The sequence below is a fragment of the Fringilla coelebs genome (genome assembly GCF_963513975.1).
Source record: "Fringilla coelebs genome assembly, chromosome: 9".
NCBI lineage: Eukaryota > Metazoa > Chordata > Aves > Passeriformes > Fringillidae > Fringilla > Fringilla coelebs.
In genome coordinates, this window is record NC_140067.1 from 26,568,972 (window position 1) to 26,590,842 (window position 21,871).

The 21,871-nt window shown below is 40.1% G+C and overlaps 1 protein-coding gene across 5 annotated transcripts in view; it reads left to right on the forward strand.

Annotated features, from left to right (window-relative positions):
- Nucleotides 1–21,871, forward strand: part of RABGAP1L (RAB GTPase activating protein 1 like) — a gene marked incomplete at its 5' end in the record, with an annotated part of 219,193 nt that continues 197,322 nt past the window's right edge. For 2 of the 5 annotated variants that reach the window (XM_084211136.1, XM_084211140.1), the window contains 6 exons: nt 25–93; nt 15,434–15,601; nt 16,796–16,985; nt 18,330–18,540; nt 20,440–20,614; nt 21,388–21,548. In XM_084211136.1, the coding sequence (XP_084067262.1) occupies nt 15,467–15,601; nt 16,796–16,985; nt 18,330–18,540; nt 20,440–20,614; nt 21,388–21,548 (872 nt within the window). Of the gene's footprint in view, nt 94–439; nt 1,098–13,316; nt 13,402–14,134; nt 14,323–15,433; nt 15,602–16,795; nt 16,986–18,329; nt 18,541–20,439; nt 20,615–21,387; nt 21,549–21,871 lie in introns of those variants that run through there. The other 3 variants (XM_084211137.1, XM_084211138.1, XM_084211139.1) reach the window with 3 other exon arrangements.

Here is a 21,871-nt window from a genome sequence, read left to right on the forward strand (position 1 = left end):
ATGTGGGCGACGCTGTCCCGGCCCTGAGGCGGCTGCGCGGCCCCGCCGGGCTGGAGGCAGCGGCAGCGCGGGGAGGACGGCCCGGCTGCGCCGGTGAGAGATCGCGACGCTGTCCCGGGCCTGCCGCGCCGGGGCGAGCGGAGCGGAGCGGAGCGGGTGTCATGAGGGGCGCGGGCGGGGAGGTCGCCGCTCCCGCAGGAGAAGGGGCGCGGGAGGAGAGGGAGCCGGCGGCCAGCCCGTGTGACGGGGGATAGATAGAGAGTGCCCGCTGACCTGAGGGGGCTCCTCCGCTGGCCGCGGGCCCCCAGGGCGGCGGGGCGCGGGGTGATGGTTCCGCCGGTTCGTGGTATTTGTGTTTGTCTGTGCGTGCGGAGTTCCCTGGGCATTGGCGCTCCGGGAGGAGAGGAGCTGGAGCACAGTGCAGGATTTAAAAAATAAAGTTGTTTTCGTGGTCAGGAATGCGAGAGCGCTGTGGAAGCGTTCATCTCCCTGCCTCCTCCGCGGGAAAAGTGAAGTCACTTCCCAAGAGCCCGCACTAGCAAACTACTGTCCTAAATCCGTGCCGTCTGCATGCGTCAGTTTCACTCAGTTTCATTCAATTGCATTCAATTTCCATTCAATTTCATCTACGTTATGTTTTGTTTTGGGCTGGTTGTCTTTTTTTTTTTTTTTTTTTTTTTTTTCCCTGGTTGTTTGTTTCATTTCTGGTGGTTTGTTTTTTTTGGTTTTTTTAAGCCCTCTTCCACTTTCTCCCGACCCGTAAGCTGGTACAAAATTCTTGTCTTTAGATAAAAGTACTTGAAAACCTGCTGATACCATCTGAAGCAGGGACGGCAGTGAAGGAAATGGACTTGCTGACTCTCCTGGATAAGTTCCTGCAGTGTCGTGTGTACTTTGCTCCTGCTGTCACTCTCTCTGAAGCTGTGTTGCCACGAGTGCTTGGTTTGATAGTGCTGTGAATAAGGCATATCCTACCACATTTCACAGCTGTATCCATCCATCGTGGGCCTAAGAAGGGGAAAAAAAGATTCAAAATGTCATCTCTTCTTTAAAACAGAGAAAAAAATCTAGTGACAATTAAGAAGTAACTTGCTTAGGTAAGCGTTGCTTGTCTCTCTCCCTGTCGTGCTGTAGTCTCACAACCACGTTGTTTTTCGGTTGAAACTTTCAGAAGGGCAGGTGTGCTTTCAGTTTCCAGAGGGATGTCTTGTTGATGGTACAGGCAACATTTTGTTATCCCTTTAGGTGCAGAAAAGGTGCTGTGGCTTTATTTAACCAAACCTCTATGATATAGGCCAAATCCTGACTGCCTGTCAGACCAGCCTGGCTCCAGATTGTATAAAGTTTTACTGGGCCTATAAGGTTGGTTCTGCAAATTATGCCTCTGCCTAGGTTTTAAGTAAGATTGTAGCTAACTCTGTTTATGTGGGTTAGATAGTAATAATTATATGATGAATAACTTTGTAGTTTAAACTTGAAAAGATTACAAATACAGTTACAGTAAGCACAAATTGACTCCAGTGTTGCAAGAATGCTGCCAGTGAGTGTCTGGAGAGGAGCCAGCCCCAGCTGATGAACCCCAAAGCTCATGAGTGACAGAGCCTTCTACTACTTCCTTCTGCTTTAGGTAGAGGTGGAAAATCATGCTGGGTTAGTTTTGTTTTATTTTTAAATATAATTTTTAAAATAACTGCTTTTTTTCCAAAAGGACTCAGGGGCTATGAGCAGCTTGGCTGTACATATGAGAACTGTAAAAATTGCTCTGCAGTGTTTGCTTTAAAATGGTTACAGTGAAATGTATTGCTTTGTTAAAAATAGCATTCAGTTCTTTAAAAAGTGATTCACAGATTAAGTTGTGGTGCTGTTAGTGAGGGGATTGCAAAAAGATCAAGTTTATAATGTGGCTCTCTTGTGTTCCTGGTGTTCTCCCTAGCATTTCAAGACAGCCTGCATTGTGGCTGCTCCTTCTCTTCTCTCATTACAGGGACTTCCACAGTCAGGAAGTGAGTAAAAAGAACTAATCTGGTTAAAAAGATGTACTTCTATTTCTTCTTTTTTTTGTTCCCTGAGGTACTCTGATTACAACAACTTCCTGACCCAGCTCTCTTGCCTGGCCATGTGGACGTTAGCTCAGTCCAGAGGAGGAAGCTGAGTGTTGGTAGGGGAGAGAGTGGAACAGTCACAGGTGTTGTGATGTCCTTAGCTGGGACCTGGCTTTGTGGTCATGAGTTAATGGCAGAAGGCAGTGCTGCTAGAAGAACCTACATTGTGGGTTTGATTGGCTTGTGGTGAAGGCAGCAAAGATAGCAAGGGTGGTAGCTCTTATTTTTTTATGCCAATACTGTCTTATATTGATTATGAAGCCATGGTGTAATTTTTGATTGACTTCTGACAACATTAAATGGACTCAAGAGCCATCTATGTGTCTGTGTTCTTCCCTTGGCCCACAGAAATTGCTGTGGTTTTCTTCACTCCTTTGTTCATCTGTTCTGCTCTCTGAACTTTTTGGTGAGTTCTTAATTTCAGGGAGTGATCTCAGCATTGTTAGGGGGTTTTGTAAATTTACTCAGCTCTAATTTAAAAATAATTAGTTGTATATTGCTATTACCTCTGCTGTAATAGGAAGGCTGTTTCAAACTTGACTGACCTTAGTAATTACACACTTTCTGATTTCTAGTCTAGATTAATTTGTCATGGGATTATACTCATTTTATGCATCCCATGGACTGATAGGTTTTATTGGCACTCATGATCTTGGTATTTAAAAAAAAAAAAGGCACTTTTAACAAAAGGATGCAAAAATGTGTGGAAATACACCATGGAAGGTTTGTTTGCTCTTTGGGCCACCAGCTGCGCTAATCATTCCTGTAATAATTCTCAGCTTCTCCCCATGAATTTTAATCTTGACCTATTAAGTGAGAATTAAAATGCACCTTTCAGGCATTAACATTGAGCTTCCTGAAGGTGTCCTTTTAGTGAAGGTTAAGTTGTTTTCAAGTATATTTTGGGAAGATGTGTTTTTTGAAATTCATACCTTTGGCAGTTTGTTCCAGTCTCAATCTTACTCTGTTACACTGGTACAGCTGTTGAAGGAGCTATTATTGTAACCTGGACTGGTGAAGGGATTCTTTGTTCTTTGATGGAGTCCTAGTCCATATAAAAGACTGGCATGTTTGAAAATTATTTATTTCACCTTTTTTCTGTATTCTTAACTTTAAAGAGAAGCAAAACCAATGTGTAAATTATTAGAAAACCTCTGTGGCTTTTAAGGTGTTTATTTAAATTTGCTGTCAGGGGTGTTCCCAGAGGGGACTTTGTGATGCTGACAAACTAGTTTGGTGGGTGTGACTGTTTGTAAACAGAACATAAATACATAAATGGGGCACCAAAATCTGCTTAGTAAAATAGATTGCTCTGAAAGGTGAGTAGGGCCCTTGTGGAAAACGTGTTGGATTGTGTCTTCCATGGAATATTTCCTACTCTTTGGAAAGACTAGCACAACTGTCTTTCTAATGTTTTTAAGTGGTCAGAGGGAAAAAGTAGCTTTTGCCACAATGAGATGCACCACAGCCATCTGCTTTCCTACTCTTACCATCCCTGTATCATGAGCCAGAATACTGAAGAAGGTGTGGGTTTTTTTAGATCAGGTAAGCTTAAAAGTGCAGAATTTTTCTAATGCTGAAAACATGTTCCCTGTTTGTGGGGGAAGCACAGCAGTACAAAGGGAAGAAGTTCTAAGGGCAAGAAGATAAGAGGTGTGTAACACTGGATGTAGGCTTATTGTAGGTACAGGAGAACTGGAATTTTGAAACACATTATTCAAAGCAATAAACCTGGTGCAAAACCTGCTGAAGGAAAGTTTCTAATATAGAATAATTGGCAGGTCAAATAGTAAATTCCTAAAACAGAGTCATTTATGCTGGCAGGGGCTTCTGGAGGTCATCTAATCCAGCTCCCTGCATAGGTTAAATAGGAATAATTTAGATAAGATTGTTCCAGCCTTTAACGCCTTTCTGGGCAATCTGTTTCCACACTTGACTGCACTCAGTGATTTTTTCTTTCCTCCTTCCCTTTAAGGTAGTTAAACTTTGCTTTCCAACTTGTGTCTGTTGCCTCTTAACATGTCAGTGCCCATCATCCAGAAGAGTCCAGTTCTCTCTTCTGCAGCCTTTCATTAGAGAGCTGACAGTAATAAGGATTCTTTAGAGCTCTTTTCTTGAGCAGATTGTGCAAACTCAGTTCCATCAGCCTCTCATTGTACATCATGTGCTCCTGCCATCTGGCCAGCTTGGCCACTGGACATGCTCCAGAGTGTCTGTGTGAGTCCTGCACCAGGGAGCCAGACCTGGCTGCACTGCAAACATGGACTCACAGGTGCTCAGCAGAGGGGACCGATCCTTCCCTGGACCTCCTGCCTGGACTCCTGCATCCAGCCCACACTGTGCTCAGCTGCCTTTGCTATGAGCATGTACTGGTGACTTGTTTTCACAATTTTGTCTGCTGGGATCTCCAAACACTTTTCTGAAAAAGGGGGTCTTTGTCTAGTTCATGTTCAGCCTGTCTTGTCCCAGGAGGTTGTTCTGCCACTGATACAGGACCCAGCATGTGCCTTCACTGAACTTCACAAGGTGCCTTTCTGCAGCCTGGCCAGGTCTGAGTGGAGCTGACCACTCCTCCACTTTGGTGTCATTGGAAACTTCCTGAGGATGCAGCCTGTCCCATCATCTAGATGATTCCTTCAGACATTGGATGGTACTGCTGGTTTCATCCAGGTGATCCCTAGAGGATGCCATTGCAACTTCTTGGATGGAGCTTGGTACAGCTGTGGCTGTTCTTTCAGCTCAGCAGTCCAGGCAAATTCCCAAACACCTCCCTGCTGCCTTACCCCATGCCTGTCTCACCAGTTCGGCTGTATGGATTCTGTGGGAGGCTGTTACTGGCTTTCTGTGTTCTGTGCTCTGCCATCCTCTGCTAAGGCAGTAATCTCCTTGCAGTAAGCTCTTGTGTTCTTCAGGCATCACTTGTCCTTGTTAAATCCATGGTGGCTCTTCCCTGTCATCTTCCTGTGCTCCTTGAGCAGAGGGATGCCTTCCAGGAGGATTTGCTCTATAATCCTCTCGTGGACTTAGGTTAGGCTGGCTGATCTGTGGTTGCCTGGATCCTCCTCCTTGCTCTTGAAATTGGTTGTGATATTTGTCTTTTTACTTGTCTGAAGGAGCCTCTCACAGTCTCATGGCTGTTCAAAAAATGGTAGAGTGTGATAGCTCAGCTACACTGGCCAGCTCTGTCAGGATTCTCAGATATAGCCCATCTGGTTACATAGATTAGGTATTTCCAATTTCCTGAAGTGCTTCCAAACTTCATCTTTCTCATTTGGAGGGGACTTCTCACTCCAGCAGACTGCTGCTGTGCTACTGGGCTCAGGGCTCTGGAAGGCTTCTGAGCAGACCTTGCCAGTGAAAACCACATTATGTTACCCTTTTCCATGTACTTTGTTAACAGGTGACTTATTCCACTGAGCAAGGAGAGCACATCTTCCTTCCCTTTCCTTCTGCTGTCAATGTTGGTTTTTCCTAATGCCATCCTAAAGCCTGTGTCTTTGGGCTGCTCTTGGGTAGTTTCTCCAGCATGTGCCTGCTGGCTGCTTGTGAAGCAGAGATCAAAACTTTTGGATCTGTAAATATGTAAAATTTTGAAATTAGTTGAAGTGTTGGTTTATGAATGATTCTAACCTCAGCTTGTTGTGGTTGAAGGAAAGATTTCAGTTCCCCCTAAACAAGCAGCAAGCAGTATCATGCTCTTGTATAAGGGGGTAAGTGCCTGAGATGTAGAGTGCAATTTGTACCAAGGAGACAAAGCAATGAGAAAAATTATCCACATTTTTTTTTTAATTCATTTTCTTCGCTCATCACTAAAATAACTAAATCCATGTAGAAATGTACATCTTCAGTAGAGTAAAGGCTTCACGTTTCCCCTTTCATTTAAAAGGAGATGTTAATATTTAACAGCAAGATGGGTGGATAAATATTTGATGCCATCTGTACATAAATACTTCCAGTTGGAATTAATTTCATTATTTTCTGTTGATGCATTAATCCATTTGAGAAATCATTGGGATAAACTAAAATTTTGGAAACTGAAGCATTTTTTATTCAAGATAAATAAGGAAATGAGTTCTTGAGTTATAATCTGTGTAGACAGTCTGAAACTAAGTTCTTGGTTAGTTTAAACCTTCTGCAGGTGCTTGATGTATCCTACAGTTTCCTAACTGGTGTGATTTGTGCTGATGTTCTGGTCATTCAGTGATATCAAGGCAAAGCCTTGAGTATGTCAGTTACTGGTCTGGCTGCTGTGTCCAAATAGGGCTTTGGTATGGATAATATGGGTAATATTTTTAGTCTGTGTGGACTAGAAATTTAGCATGGTTGGGAGTTCTGAGGTGTTTTCTGGTGTAGTAGAAAGATTTTGAGGTGGAGCTACACTTTGATACAAAACAGTGCACATTAACTGTGGTAATTAATGGTAAAATTATAATCTGCACATTTGCCTTCATGTGTGATCTTTCATTTTACATTAGACTAATGGCAAACTCTTAAATAGTAAAGCTCATTGCTAATGATGGGGGACAGCTTCCTGTTTTAATTGCTCAAATTCTTGGTATCTCCCACAAGATTTCTAACTGAAGAAGAAAAGTTAAAAGGGCAGAGAAGAGGAAAGAGAAAGGTATTTTTAGAAGCAGTAAACTGTCAGAACAGGATTTTAGTCAATGAGTGAATCTAAGAGTGGGTCTTGAAGGCTGTTTGCTAAATGGCTTAGTAAGGTTTCCATGTCACTCTTGGGCTTAGAAGTGAAATAGGTTGGTTTCTGTCATACAGTGTATCAGTGACACAGGTGAGGAATGAATCAGTTTGAATGTGACTGACAACAAAGTCCTTTCTCAGCATGTGCTATAAAACTTGGTCATGACCAATCTCTCAGTGGTCTTCTCTTGAAGGTAAATAAATAAACACAGCTCTCAGAAGGTCTCTTACATTTTGTGCATATATTTATTTATTTATTTATTCTACAAAACCTCTGTATGTTGTATTGCAAGGTGTGATGGTGCAAGTTTCCACAAGACACCTATTTAGTCATTATGAGATAGTCTTGAGGTTACACTTCTTGTCAGTGATAAGTGATGCTTAAACCTCTGACTTTCAGGGTGTTGAGCTAAGTTAGGTAGCTGTGCTTTCAGTTCAGGTATTGTTGTCCTTTCTGATTAGGTCATGTCTGTTGTATGTACCTTAAGTCACACAGCCAAATTTTTTGGGGGTAGAAAGCAGATTGCCGATGTTCATCTGTTGCAGTTGTCCATGCATATGACTTAATTTTTTGTTTTGGAAGGAAAAAGAATGGGAGTTGTGGCTTTGTCCAAGAATCTTATTCAAAGGATTAACTTTTATTGTAAACTAATTGTATAGTTAGTTTTGATAATCTTTGCTTCGGTTTAGGGAAATGAATCCTGTTCTGGTAAATTGGTTTTTGTTTGAACCAGAAATGAATTTCCTCCTCTGTTCCCTACAGTGTTTATTTGAGAAGTAGTTACATTTGAATGCTTTGCTTTTCTGCTGAGTACAATTACTCAGGAGGTGTTAGAGCTTCAAGGTGGTGTAAGAGTGGCATGTTTCCAGGTGGGTTTGAATGTTTTGGTTGTAAATTCTGTAGCACTCTCTCTTTTCTGAAGTTCCTTCAGCGGAAAACAGTTTAAAGATGATCAATTTAAATATTTTGACTTGATTACTGCACTTTGCAGAGATCTGGTGTCTTTTTATCCTCTATTTCAGCATAGTAAGTAAGGCGGTTTGTACTTCAGTCATTTTAATCTTTTAATCTTACTTTCAGTAAGACAGTTTGTACTACAGTAATTTGTACTTCTATTGCCTATGCAAAATATGACTGGTTTTTTTCAGAAATTAGACAAAATTATTTTTAAGAGATCCACAGATCTATTGCCGTACACAAATTTGTAAAAATACAAATAACTATTTATATTTTTAACAAATACAAAATAATTTTAAAAGTATGTATATGTTATTTTTCTCTTTGTTTTCTAACTCTTTATTCTTGTCCCAAGATTTTAATTTAGGGCAAAGGCCATGCTGTGCCTTTTCGGTGCTCAGGCCTCTGCAGGCAAATCAGTGTGAAAATAAAATGCAAATATTCTTAGTCTAGTGCTTTGTCTCTGCCTGTGACAAATACAAGGATATTTAGATACAAAATACAGGGTCCAGAATTTTAATTTAGAAGTTGGTAGAGAAATTTAAAAGCTGACTAAAAATTGAAAATAATTGGAAAATAATTATTTTTTCTTTGTATTTAAATAAGATATTGCTGGTTTTCCCTTTATTAAGAGTTTGAATGCTGCAAGCTGGTATTTTTTTCCTTAGAAGCTTGGAGGTTTTTTAATTACCTGTTACTGAGAAACAAATACTAGATTATATGATTTAGACTGACTAATGTGAAATGCATGTGGCAGGAAATGGATTTTTTTTTTTCATTCTGTAAACCCTTCATTTTATTTTGTTCCACTGGTGTATACTTTCATAATTTCCTGTTATTTTGAAGAGAACTCTCAAATAACTGGTTGGTGGCAGTGCTGCATGGCTGCCCCTGGTGCTGGCTGCTGAGTTTGGTCTGTGTTCTGTGCATTGTTGTGCTCACTTTGGTGCTCGGTAATGAAGTATGGTCTTAGCAGAGAAGGCAGGAAGATTTACAGCTTTTTTAAAGGCCATTTTCCACCTCCTGCATCTTCCAGATACTACTGAAATCTAGGTAACTTTTCAGTACTTCTGCTTGAACTTAAGTGCTTGTGAGCCCAGGAGTGCAAAACAGCAGAGGAGTCGAATGAGAACTTTTTGTGTGTGGCAGCAGTTGTTTCTGGAGTAAAACTTCAGCTGGAGCTTGGGTCAGGCAGTCTGGTGACATTGGTCCCTTCTGTTTCTGTAGACAGTTTGTTTACAGAGGTACACTCATATCCTAAGAGGTGTTTCTAACCCTGCCATACTTGATCCTAATTGTTAAAAATTAGTGTTGGCAGTATAAACTCACAAGAAGTCAGGAACTGATAACTAGAATTATTCTTGGACATAACTGTTAAACAATTCTGAGGAAACAAGTAAGGAATGGAAGTCAGCAACTGATTTTTACATTGTTTTGAAGGTTAAACTTACTGTTTATTCCTATTAGATGTGTACAGAAACTGTGAGGGGAGAGGGGAAATGAGTTGATCAAACTGTCCAAGAAAATATTTTGTCAAGTTTTGAAACAGTAATGTGAAGTTGGAAGTTCTCCATAGTTTTTTTGAGTAATAATTTGCTTTTCACCCTTTTAGCTTCCTCTTCCTGATTCTTCTTTTCTTTCATCATATAGAGAAATCTGTAAGTCAGACTGAACATAAAGGGATCAGATTGAAGTGTGGTTTAGAATCGAGCTTTTGACAGTAGCCAGAGAAATCAAAGGGTATCATAAGATCAATTTAAGTGATCCTTGTTCCAGCAGTCTCTCCCAGTTTCTCTCTCTGGCCTTTGTGATTCTGTTTTTTGTTATTTCTGGCAGTAGCTGAACTCCAGGGGTCTCATTTGTGAATATTCAAAGAGTAGGTGAGTTACTGTGTTCATTGCCCAGGATATTCATGTGAGGTGCCACAGCAATTCTGCATTTGCACAGTGCAGTTGTGCAGTTTATTACCATTGCTTTTGCTGGGGCTTCTGAACACCCCACTGGTGACTTTGCACAGAACTGGCTCTGGCTCAGATAAAGGGTGGGATGCTGGTGCTCTTCTAGGTCACTCTTCATATTCAGGTTTGTGTAGGCACACAGTTTGGGATGATTGGGAGTGGGGCTGGCCCAGCCTCATCCCCAGTGGGCACAGCTGTGAGCAGCACGGACAGCAATGAGCCATGGAGTGCCCAGGAGCACTGACCAACACCAAAGGGAGCAGAGGGCACACAGGTGAAATGTGTGAGTGTGAGGCAGCTGAAAGGTTGGGCTAAAGAACAAGAAAGGGAGATGCTTGCAGCCTTCTGATGAGGTGTGGTGATGCTCTGTGTGGGCTGGAGCTTTCTGATAGTGGATGGTGATACTCTGTGTATCCTGGCCATCCTGACTGCAACATGTGCTGTGACAGGTTTGGATTCCTTGCTGTGAACACGCTTTACTTGTTCCATGGGTTTGTTCCTGTCAGGGCAGCACTGCCCTCTCTGGCTCTGAGGCTGATTGAGGCACTGCCTTTGGTAGTGCAATCTCTTGACTGTGTCTTTGACCATAACTTAACACTCTTAACTTAAAGGAGACAGGGGCAGGATGCTGAAAGCAAGGCTTCAGAAAGGATAGGTTTATAGAACCACTTCAAAGAGCATGGCCTTTTGTTTGACCACTTCACCTTTCTGTGATTTTTTTTTTTACTTTTAGATTGCTGCCTTTGACTTTGTTTGTTTCCTTAAGTAAAAGTATTTTGTGGGGGTATTCAGTATGTAAACATGGATAGTAAGTTTTCATGTCTACGTTTAATGAACACCATGCACCATTTATGTTGAAACTGACAGTACAGTGTGGTAATACTTGGGAAGATCTCTGAAGCTCTGGGAGTGATACTCTGATTAAAAAAAAAAGGAAAGAGAAAAAGACATAATAAACACAGACTTTTGGCTTCTCATGTCTTCTGTTTTGCAATCAAGTGAATTTATCAAGCTGAAAATATGATTAAATACTTAAAATTCAAACTGCTCTGGATAGCCAGCCTCATGAGATAGGTACTGGGTTTGTTCATGATTGTTGGCTAATGTGAGACAAAAAAATTGCATCAAGAAAATTAATGACTTTTGCTGTATTTTTGCAAGATTTTTTGCTGTTATTTATTCCCAGAATGTATGTTGCAAACCTCAAGGTAATAATTGTCATAACTTCCAATTCTGGCTTGGAGGAATGAGGATTTCACTAACCCTGAAGGCAGTCAGTGCAGGGCAGGGAGTCAGGATTTCTGGTGGGTTTCAGTGGCGTGGTGGCACAGGATAAGGCACTTGTTTGGCACAGAAGAGGACTGGCACCTGGGATCTCTGCTGCCTTGTCTCATACTGCTCTTCCATATGGGCTCTTTTGCTCTACATCATGTAATTATTTCTGGACATAGCAGCATGTGAAGAAAATTCCTAGTTGAAATAGTCAATTTATTTAATGGACAGAGGTTGTTCCACTGGCTGCATTAGACCCACACTGTTATTTTTACAGTTAGGGAATAATGCATTGAATAATCTCCTTAAAACAAGGATTGCATCATCCTTATGCTTTCCTCTGGAATATAGGTCATTATATTTTTGAGTGGTGATACAGTTTGGTGACTTGGCTGGTGATTGGTTTCAATTTGAATGCTGCCTGCAAGCATCATGTAGCAATGACAAAAAGAGCAACTTGGGTTTGCCAGACTCCAGCTTTGAAAAATTGCAAACTCTTACTTGCTACTTTATGTTTTCCAAAGGTAATAAATCAATTACTGGCTGCAAAAATTAAAGTGTTAGTTTTCAGTTGGTGTCAGGGAAACAGTGTGAAAGTGTACTGAAGTTGCTTTATCCTTGAGGCAGAATGAGCTGCTGCTTAAATGAATAAACCTATTTGCCAGAACTTGATGTATAAGCTATGGTTTGTTGATTTATTTTTAATAAATTAGACATAAACACTGGTAACAGCCCTATTGAGTAGCAGAAGAACACTTACCTGTTATACTCTTTGGAGGGGAATAAATACAAGAAAAGTTTTTCTCTTAAGTGGCTGAGAATAAAATACATTTCCTTAGGTTGGTTAAACACTAATTGGATAAGCTAACATCAACTATACTTTGAAACATAAATCAGTCTGTGGCAGGAAGAGGCAAGTGTGCTTGTGTGCTCTGTTCTCCTACTGATGTCTTTCTTCTGTGTGTGGACAAATCTTAGGCCTGAAAATTTATTTAAACAATTGTTCAAAAGAATCCCACTAACTTTGTTTTGTCTAAGGTGCAGCTTGTCATCCATGGCTCCTGCTTGCTCGAATTGTACAAGTAAACAGAAGGAAGCCCCCAGTTTGCTGGGAGGCTGCTTCTGTAGCCAGCAGCTTTCCTGACATGCTGCCACTTACCTGGAATTTCATCTAGTGTTCATGGTGCTTCTGCCACCCAGTATGTGCATTTTAGGCCTTGAGATCAGTTTTTTCTGTTTGACTTTCTTGAGTCATGCTCCAGCTCAGTACCAGCCATATGCCCACCATTCCTCTGGGAATGGATCTTCATCTCTGTGGTTTTAACTTTAAGCTAAATAAAAGCAGTATTTTTCCCTCAAGCAGCTCCACACTGTGACTGTGTAATATGTAAGTGGTTCAGTGGGTTGTGTGTACCACAGAGGTTCAATTCAGGAAAGCTGGTTCTCTCCTTTCTCAGTATTCACACTGAGATGTGCCTGACGAGTGCTGCTTATCATTTATTTGAGGAGATGCAGATGTAGTATGTTTTTGAAGGAGAACAGATATTTCCTTGTTTGTGTAGTTCTTTTTTGATTCTGTTTTCCTTAAATTGCTCTTCTTTGGCTATGACATTGATTTTGGCTATTGAACTGTAAGAGAATCTGGAAAAACCTCTGTATCTAGGCACCCAGTACAACAATTCCAAACTGTTTGCCATCATGAACAGACTAATTATTTGATGTTGGCTGCATAGTGGGGGTTTGCTTTCTCAGAGGAGACAGTGTTGCCAAAATAAGCCAGTGGTTACTTTCTGGTTTGGGGTTTTTCTTTTTGCTTTATTTTTTGTGGCTCTGTTTTGTTTTGTTGCTGTTTTGTTTTTTTTAATTTGAAAAGATTTTTGTTCTTAACAGTGCTTTTCTGGAAATAAGGATTGTTTATCTACATATATATATGTGTTTAAAATACAGTGATACAGCTCTGTTGCTTATTAAATTGATCTCATTCCTGGGAAATCATATCAGTAAGCCAAATAAAAGGTTGTTTGTTTTTTCCATTATGTTCTTTACATAGTGTTTCACTGCCAGAGATAAGATTGGGAAACAATTTGTGGATAATACAACCGTTTTTAGTATGAGCACAGAGGCAGTTTCTCATAAAAAGATTACACAGAGAGGAGTTGATGTGAAAGCTGAAATCGTCATGCTGTTGTGGTCAGTGGGATTTAAACAAACTGATTTTATGACATCTAGAATTTTCTTTTGCAAATGTCAGTGGAATAGAGGGTTTTGGAGCAGCTGGTGAGCTGTACTTCTTCAACACAGAGAATCATATAGAATTTTATTGTTTAGTCTTCCAGGGAAGAAGAATAGAAAAGGTGAAGCTTTGTGTGTTTGCAGCACTTGTGGCTTTCTGGGGAAGGTGCCCCCATTAAAGGTAGGGAGCTTGTGGGGTGGGAGCCAGGCTAATGCAGAGTTTGGATACATGTCTGAAAAGGAGATGCTGTGCCTGAGACCCCTGGTGATGTGTTTGTGTGTGGGGCACTGTCCATGTCCTGTTCCCTGAGGGGCATTAGACAGTCACCACACCACTTCAGTCATCTGGAAATCTGAGTCATGGAGTGATTGCAAGGCTTGTCAGTTTAATGCTCATTTTGCTGTCCTGCACTGGGTCCTGTAGCTCAAAAAAGGGAATAAACCATGCCTTTTGGTGTATATTGCTACTTCAGACTTCAGTTATCAGAAGGCTAATTTCTGCATTGCTCTATTGGACCTTCCTCTTCACAAAGGTTCCAGAGATTCTCTTGAAGAACCATAGTTCTGAAAATAGATATAGCTTATTTCCCAGTGTTGGGGTTTTTTTTTGCAGTTTGGGGTTTTTTTTGCACAGGTAACACTGTGGCTTGGTTAGGGAGAGGGAAAAGCTTTTTGAGGAGTTGCATGTAAGTTATGCTCAGCCAAGTCTGTGAAAGGGCAAAAGCATGTTAGCTGTAATTTCAAAAATGATAGAAAATTGTATTGAAAGTTGTCTAGTTCCCCCACTTGCTTTTTTTGGTTTGAAATTGCTAAACTTTCTGTTCCTGCTAACATCATAAGTAACACCTGTTCAAAATGGTGGAGAGCATGCATGTCTTTGTTCTTTCATGTGCTGTTTTTCTGCTTCCCTATAGCTAGACCTAAGTCAGCATTCTTCTCTTGATCACCGGGTGGTTGGAATTGGAAGAGAAGCAAGAGTGGTGCAGTTCTGCTCCTTGGTACTGCTGGGAAGGGCAGGGTGAAGCTTAACCTCCTCTTGTTCCTGCTCACAGCAGATGTGGCTTGAGCTGTTCCTCCTTGGGCACTTTCCAGCCTCCCAAAGGTGACAGTCACAGATTTTTTTTTTTCCCCCCCTGTGCTGTGTGTGACTCACCTGAACTCTGACTCCTAAGCACAATGCATCCCAGCACTTAGCCAGAGCAGTGTTTTTCAGGAAACTGGAATGGAAGTAGACCATGTGTAGAAGTGCATGCTCTTTATAAAGTCTGAAAATACATTTTCCCTTTTTTGACACAGAAAATATAAAAATAGATAAGAAAAAAAAGTCTTAAGATTCAGCTCTTTATTCCCTAAGGAGTGAGGGAAGACATTCTGAGTTAATGTAGGTCATGCTGGCTTTATTTGGTGGATACCTACAATAGGTGTCCTCATGCTGACATGCTTGGAAAGTTTCAGCTCTCTATTTTTATATGAACTTGTAATGTATAGGCTGAACATTATTTTGCCCTTTCTCTTTTTTTTCTAGATTTGTTTTTTTTCCTTGTGCAGAGATAGGAAATCTTGTTTTTGGTTGCTGTAATATTTAGAATTTTGTTGTTTATATTGTATATTTATGTTTATATTACTTATGTTTATATTTTTAAATGGTATGGTTAATCCTAACTATTGGAGGTAGTTTCAGGGAAATAAGGTGAGAAGGATCTGATTGTGGTTTAGCATCACTTTTGACTTCACCAACTATAGATATAAAGGATAAGTAAAGCCCCTAACATAAGTGATTGCTAAATAATGTTTTTATGTGGAGAACTTAGTCTGCAGTTTTAGGGAAATTAGCCTTCAGGTAATCTGTATCTTCATGTGACTTTTGTGACACACTGGTTAGGGCAAATACCTGTATGAGGGAGAACCTGGGGCACAAATTAGGGAGGCAGAGGAAGCAGACTCTGGAAGATTAAAAACAGGGGAAGTCAAAGCTCTGGGGTGACCCCTCTTCATTTGTTGTCTATTTGCATAGATAACAGCCTCTGCTGTTAAATCACAGGACTTTTAAACACCAGCCTAAAAATCATAGGATTCCTTATACCAATGAAATCAGAGTTTGAGAAATACAGTAGTATAATCTTAAGTGTTTTATTATTCCACAATATCTTTATATTATACTATTAACATACTGTGTACAACTTCAAAACTACTTATTTATTTTTCATTATTAGGTTCTGGTGGCAGGAGGAGAATACTGACCTGAGATGGAAGTCAAAACATCATTTAGCAAAGCCAGCAGGATTCCTGAGGCCGTATCCACGTTAATTAATGAAGAATTTGTCTTGGTTCATCAGAAATCTGAGGATGCCTCTGGAAACGATGAGAAGCCGCAGCTAAAGGTTTGCTCTGACTTTATTTTTAAATGTGTGGCAAGGTTTGTATTGATGGAAAGAGTGCATAATTGGTGTGTGCTTGAGGAGAGCCTTAGACTGTAATTTTTGTCCTTGCTGACTGCCAGTGAAATTAACAGCTTGGATTAAACAAATCTGTCCAAAACTGGCAGTTCAGGTTTTCTTTTAATAACTTCTTTGGGAGTTAGCTTTGTTGTATTCTGTGGATCTATACATTAGTAAAGGACTTTACAATGAATGAGATTTGGTTTAAAGCTTAATGTTCTTTATTGAGGGATCAGGACTGTTACCTTAAAAGCATGCAATTAGTCTATATAGGGATAGATAACACCATGTCTTGCACTTTAGTTTCTAATTTAGTTTTCCTGCTTGATGCTACTTTAGGCATGAGTAGGACCTTTTCTAAAAGATTTCTACCTCTAAATAGCAGAATATTTTAGCACTTGGATGACAGCTGATTGATTAAATACAAATTTTGCCATTTGAACTGTAGTTGCCAATGCACTGGTTTTGCTCTGCTTGGAACAAAAGGAATTTATTCCCCCTGAAATGACAGTAAGTGCCTAGTCTGTCTTTGCTGTACTCTTTGACAGTTATTTACAGCTGACAATTTCTGTCTATATTAGACATTATCTGCTTCTTTAGTCTGGGAAGAGGCTGGTGGACTGGAGGCAGGATCCGTGATGCAGCATTGGCTGTGGTTTTCTTTTGTCTGAAAGCTAGTACTTGTGAAAGATTCTAGTTTTCTTTTAGGGAGTGTGTATCTCCAGTTCTTTTTTAATTTCCTTAGGCTTGCACCACTCATGTGTGGGAAAATTGGTGAAGCAACTGAAATGGACTAGATATGACTAAGAAAGTAAAATTTTCTTTAAGACTAATTATAGCAAAGTCTATTGATTTCTAGTCTGAATGGAGGCTCTAAACACACAAATCTGTTATTCTAAGAGAAGTCTGTAGTTTTTTGATGAATGGTTTTTGGATTAACTTTGAGAACATCTGCATTTTATGTAAGGGAATGTGACACAGGATTATATTTGATTTGATTTTATTGATTCTTGGGTTGTTGTCTCATTCAGCAAAGTTTCTTAACTTTTGCAATTAGTAAGACTATGTATTTGAAAACTAATAGTGAAAGTAAAACTACAAGTACCTTCCAAAAATGTCATCTCCTTCTGCTTACAGGTATTTTCAGATGGAGATGAGGAGCTGGAGAAGGCAATGGAAGAGATACTGCGGGATTCTGAGAAAGACCAGTATGTCACTGCACTCCCAGAAGGTTCCAGTGATGGCAGTGGCCAGGCAGCTGGAGATGGGTCAGCAGGACAAACAACCCAGCCAGCTTTGCAGCTTGTTTTAGACCCTTCTGCTACAGGTATTGCCTGAGTGCTTTCCCCCTTCATCACACATGGCAGGCTTTTTCTTTATGCAGCTTCAAGTTAACCCTAAAATGCTTTCCAGAGCTTCATTCTAAAACTATGTTGGGGAATACCTGTGGACCTCCTCTTATTTTTAGTTGAAGATTATAGATAAGAATAGATTATCATCAGATTGATGCCTTGAGCTACTCTGCTTTGGTCAGGATAATGTTCATTTTTCCTTCAGCCAAGGTTTAGTTGGGATTGAGGATTTTGTGAGTTGCTGAGTGGGTGATAATTGAGGTGGATCTGCTGCTGCTGGAGCTCAAGAAGTTTCAGGACAGTGTTCATGGGTAGTGCTACCTGCAAATGAAATACACCCTGAGTAAACTGATTGAACTGGCCATCTCTGATGGTGTCACCAGGTAGCAGTAAGGCTAGCTTAGGACTTGATATTTGCTAAGAATGATTGTGCTACTTGCCTGCTGTTTGAAGCTTTCATGAAAAGGGGAAGACTGAAAGCTTTTAATGTAAACTATATTGTATAAATTTTAAGTAAATATATTGTAGCTTTTTTAGATACATATAAAAAACTTGCAATATAAAAATACATGCATTCTGTTACATATATTAAGAATACAAGGCTGTGGTCATCTTTTTGTTCTTTCTTTTTTTACCTCAATAGCATGCTACTTCTGTGGTATTCTGTCAGCTAATTCCCATAACATTTGTTGGAAATAAAAGAAATAATTTATATGGAATGGAAACACCCTTCTCTTAATTACATGTCTGCTATATTTCTGAGAAACTTACCTTACTGTCTTCCTGTTTGACATTCTTCAAACAAAACCCAGCCCTTAACATGAATGAACAAAGAAAGACTTGTAGATATGTTTCTCTCACCCCACTCCAGCCCCAACAGGAATAATTCAGTTTTGCAGCCTTCATGATTCTAAGTATTATGGCAGTATCTAGTAATAAGGAATAAAGTAACAGGGCACAGAGAAGGGTTAGGGCTAGGTGATTTTCAAGGTCTATTCCAGCCCTTTAATGTTCTGTGGTTCTGTGATTCTGTGACTGCTTAGAAAGATTTAGAATGCCCGTGCTGTGTTCCTGTGGGGTGCTAAAGAGAATCAAAATGCAGTTTGTCCTCATGCCACCCTTGGAAACATGAATTAGATTAAAACAGACTTCACAGTAATATGAAGCTGTCAAATGGATTTCTTGCTGTTGGAGCTGAACTGTCTGCTCTCATGTCCTTTCCTGGCAAATGTAGGAGATTTGGCTGTGGAACTCATTGGAAATAAAAAATGTGTGGAAATAAAAGCAAATGGCTAAAGAAGCATTTTCTTCATTTTCAGAAATCTCTGCACCAAGGCCATCTTCTCCAAGTGAACCCCTGGAAGAGGACAGTGTGTTGTTTAACAAACTGACTTATTTGGGTTGTACAAAGGTGTCAGCCCCACGGAATGAACCAGAAGCTCTACATGCCATGGCAAACATGAAGTCCTCAAGTCAAACCCCTTTACCTGTAACACTCTATGTCCCAAACATTCCAGAAGGCTCTGTAAGGTAACACACAAGAGTTTCATTTGTTGCTTAAGCAGACACATAAGAAGTGGTTTCTCACTTTGTTACTTGCACAGGGAAGTAGAATTGCTGGATTTGTGCCTGAGGTTCTTGCTGCAGACAGTTAATTTTGAGAAATTCTTCTGAAGCAGCAAAATGTGTGCTCAGATTTACCATGCAGTGGCTGGTGGTACCAGCTACCACACAGTGTCAGCAGAAGCATCTCTTTCTACCTTAATGTCTGTTCAAATATGATAATAAGAGAGCTAGTGGAAAGGGAGAGCTGATAATACCTGTGCTCTCCTGACCTCCCTAGTCTGTCAATGCCTCCAAGGTCCAGGAGTTGCAGGAGTCCTTCTGACCTTGGGTTTGCTGCAGAAGTGTCAGTTTAGACTCTTCCATCTATGTTTCAGAGTTGAGATGCCAGTCTCTGCTTCCAGCTATTACTGTGCAGAAGCCAGCTCTGACCCATGTCTGCCTCCTGATGCCAGTGCTGACAGTCTCCAGATATTAGAAGATATTTACTTTCCCTGTGTGGGAAGGCTCTTTTAATTGGTGATGAGGGAGTCCAAGGTTCTTGATCAGGGTGCACTAAACATGCACCTGTAGCATTTTTGCATCCTGAAGTAGGGAACATCTCAGTATCTAAGATGTTTATTTTTAAGCTCTGATATCAAGGTATCTGAAGGATGTGATTAGATTTCCTTCCTTGCCTGAGCTGTGTTTCTGTATTGACTGTCATCTTGGAGAGGAAGAGAAGGACCTTCAAGAATCTGTTTTATTTTCTTCCATTTTGTTCTTTGAATTTAGATTTCATTTGCCATCAGAAAATACTGTATTTCTGTACTTCTACAATGGCAGCAGTCATCTTTACATAATGTTAGGTGTTCTGTGCCTATTTTTTGTACTCAGTGTGGCCATTCAGGAGGGCTGTTTTGCAAGTGAAACAGCAGGTTCCTTTGATCTTTCATTTCAGAGGAGATCAGCAATTGTGGGACTGCCTAAGAACCTCCACAGAACTGAAAAGTTGAATCCACGTGTGACATAACACATTCCATCAAAGCTTAGGTGGTACTAGTGTTGGCTTTGAGGAGTGTGTTCATTCCTGCTGTCTGAATACTTGTCCTGTGAGGTTCCTGTTACATCCCACCAAAATTTCAGTGTGCTGAATCCTCCCAGGGCTCTTCTTGCCTTTAGATTATTTGTATATTTTTATTGTTCCAGACTTGAGATTCTAAGTGACTAATGTTTATTGGTCCTTGATGTGAATGTGTGTATGGAAAAGTAGTGAAAAGACAGAGAACATTTGTTATTCTCTAAGAGTCACTGTCCACCAGTCTGTTCTGAAACACTACTCCTGCTTTCAAGTTTCTGAAATATTCTTTGGGTTTTGTGCTTGAGAGTATTTTAAAATTTTGGGTGAAATCTTAGGTCTGTGCTAAATATTCACCTGAATGTGGCAGCGTTTGCTAAGCTGTGTAGTCCTGTTGATTCTGAAATAATTTTCATAACGATTTCTTAAACAGATATTTAAATTTCTTTTTAGTGTTGCATTTTTCTTTGTATACAAATCACATTTTTAGGGTTTTCTGTGATTTCTGCATTTCTTCTTTTGTGTTTTTCACAAGCAATGGCCATTGTTTACTGTCTGATGTAGAGGTACTGTATTTGTCTGTACTATGGCATATAAAAGAAATTAAGTCAATGTTACAATCAGGAACATTTACACCTTTAATTTGTAAAGCATAACATTTCTGTTCCTGCTGCCCATCTCATCTACTTGAATCTAGCAGTAATTAGAGTTTAGATCCTTGTTTATTTAAATGCAGAAAAGCCTTTTAGGTAGGCCTGTCTGTTTTAATGACCTGTTCCTTTTATCTTCCCTGTTCCTTTTCTTGCCAGAATAATTAATCAATTGAGCAATTTGGAGATAGCCTCGTTTCCCATCTATAAGGTGTTGTTTTGTGTGAGGGGACAAAATGGGACTTCAGAGAGTGACTGCTTTGCATTTACTGAGAGCAGCTGTGGGACAGAAGAATTCCAGATCCATGTTTTCTCCTGTGAGATTAAAGAAGCTGTAAGTATTCTGTGGTGTGCAGTGACTGGGAAAAAGGATGCAAGCAGTGTTTGAAGAGGTCATTCCCAATGTGGACATAGTATATAGTGCCTTGAAAAATGTGTTAGCACATATGAATGAGTTTTGCAGAATGTGCAGCTAGTCATACATGAATATTATTATGATTTTAAGGATTTGGTTTTAGTATTTCAACAAAATTCGAAAGTGCACTGTAATGGGAAGATTTGGAGAGTCTCATCTGGGGCTTTTGCAGGCCTCATTTGGGTATGTTTGATACTGGAGCTGCATTGTATACCTTTGGAATTAAAAAGAACCGTATCAGTACTCTCCCCTAGCTGTTTTAGAAAGTACTCTGTGGCAGTCTGGGAGAAAAGGACTTTTTAGGGTGGAAAAAGAGGCTGAAAAAGAAGTCGTCTCCTTGGGTTTTGACATCTGCCAGACCAAGTTGTATGTTACGTTGTTAAAAACACAACTTGAAAAGTACATTATGCAAGTCCTCTAATGAGCTACATTCCTAATCTCTAATCTAATTTATATTAACTCACTGAGCATGACATGAGCAGGGAATGTATCAGGAATGGAAATAGGAGATGTTGTTACTGAAATGGCTTGGTTACGGAACACGTGGTGTTGGGTGCTTTATGGTACGTGAGGGGTGATTTGTGTGCAGTATAAGAGGCCAAGTGATTTTTGACCTTCAAAAACCTCACAGTGCCTCATGAAAAAACACCCTTTTGTTTGATCACACTGTTAATGATTTTGCTTTTCTGCAGGTCAGCCGAATTTTGTATAGTTTCTCCACAGCATTCAAGCGTTCTTCCAAACAAGCATCTGATCATGTGAAGGACTTTGTTCTTCCCACACCAGACAGTGATGTGTACACTTTCAGTGTCTCCTTAGAAGTCAAAGAAGATGATGGAAAAGGAAATTTTAGGTAATCAGAATGGAAAGGGAAAAGCAGAAATCTCTTTGGAAGAAACACAAAGCTATTTTCCACACGCACAGCTACTGTGTTGAAACAAAATTCATTTGACCTCTTTTCACGAGCAGGCATGCTCTAAATAGGAAGCTGTTCTTTTGATGGTACAATTTTCTTCTCTGTATTCTTTCTGTAAAAAGATAAAAATTCAGGATACCTTCTTCAAGTGAATTTCTTTTCACTGCATCATTCCTTTTAGGGATACTCAGTGGATGCCTGTGCAAATGGAAAAGATACTAAGAAGTCTTTTAAAAACTTTACTCAAACTAAGTTTCTTG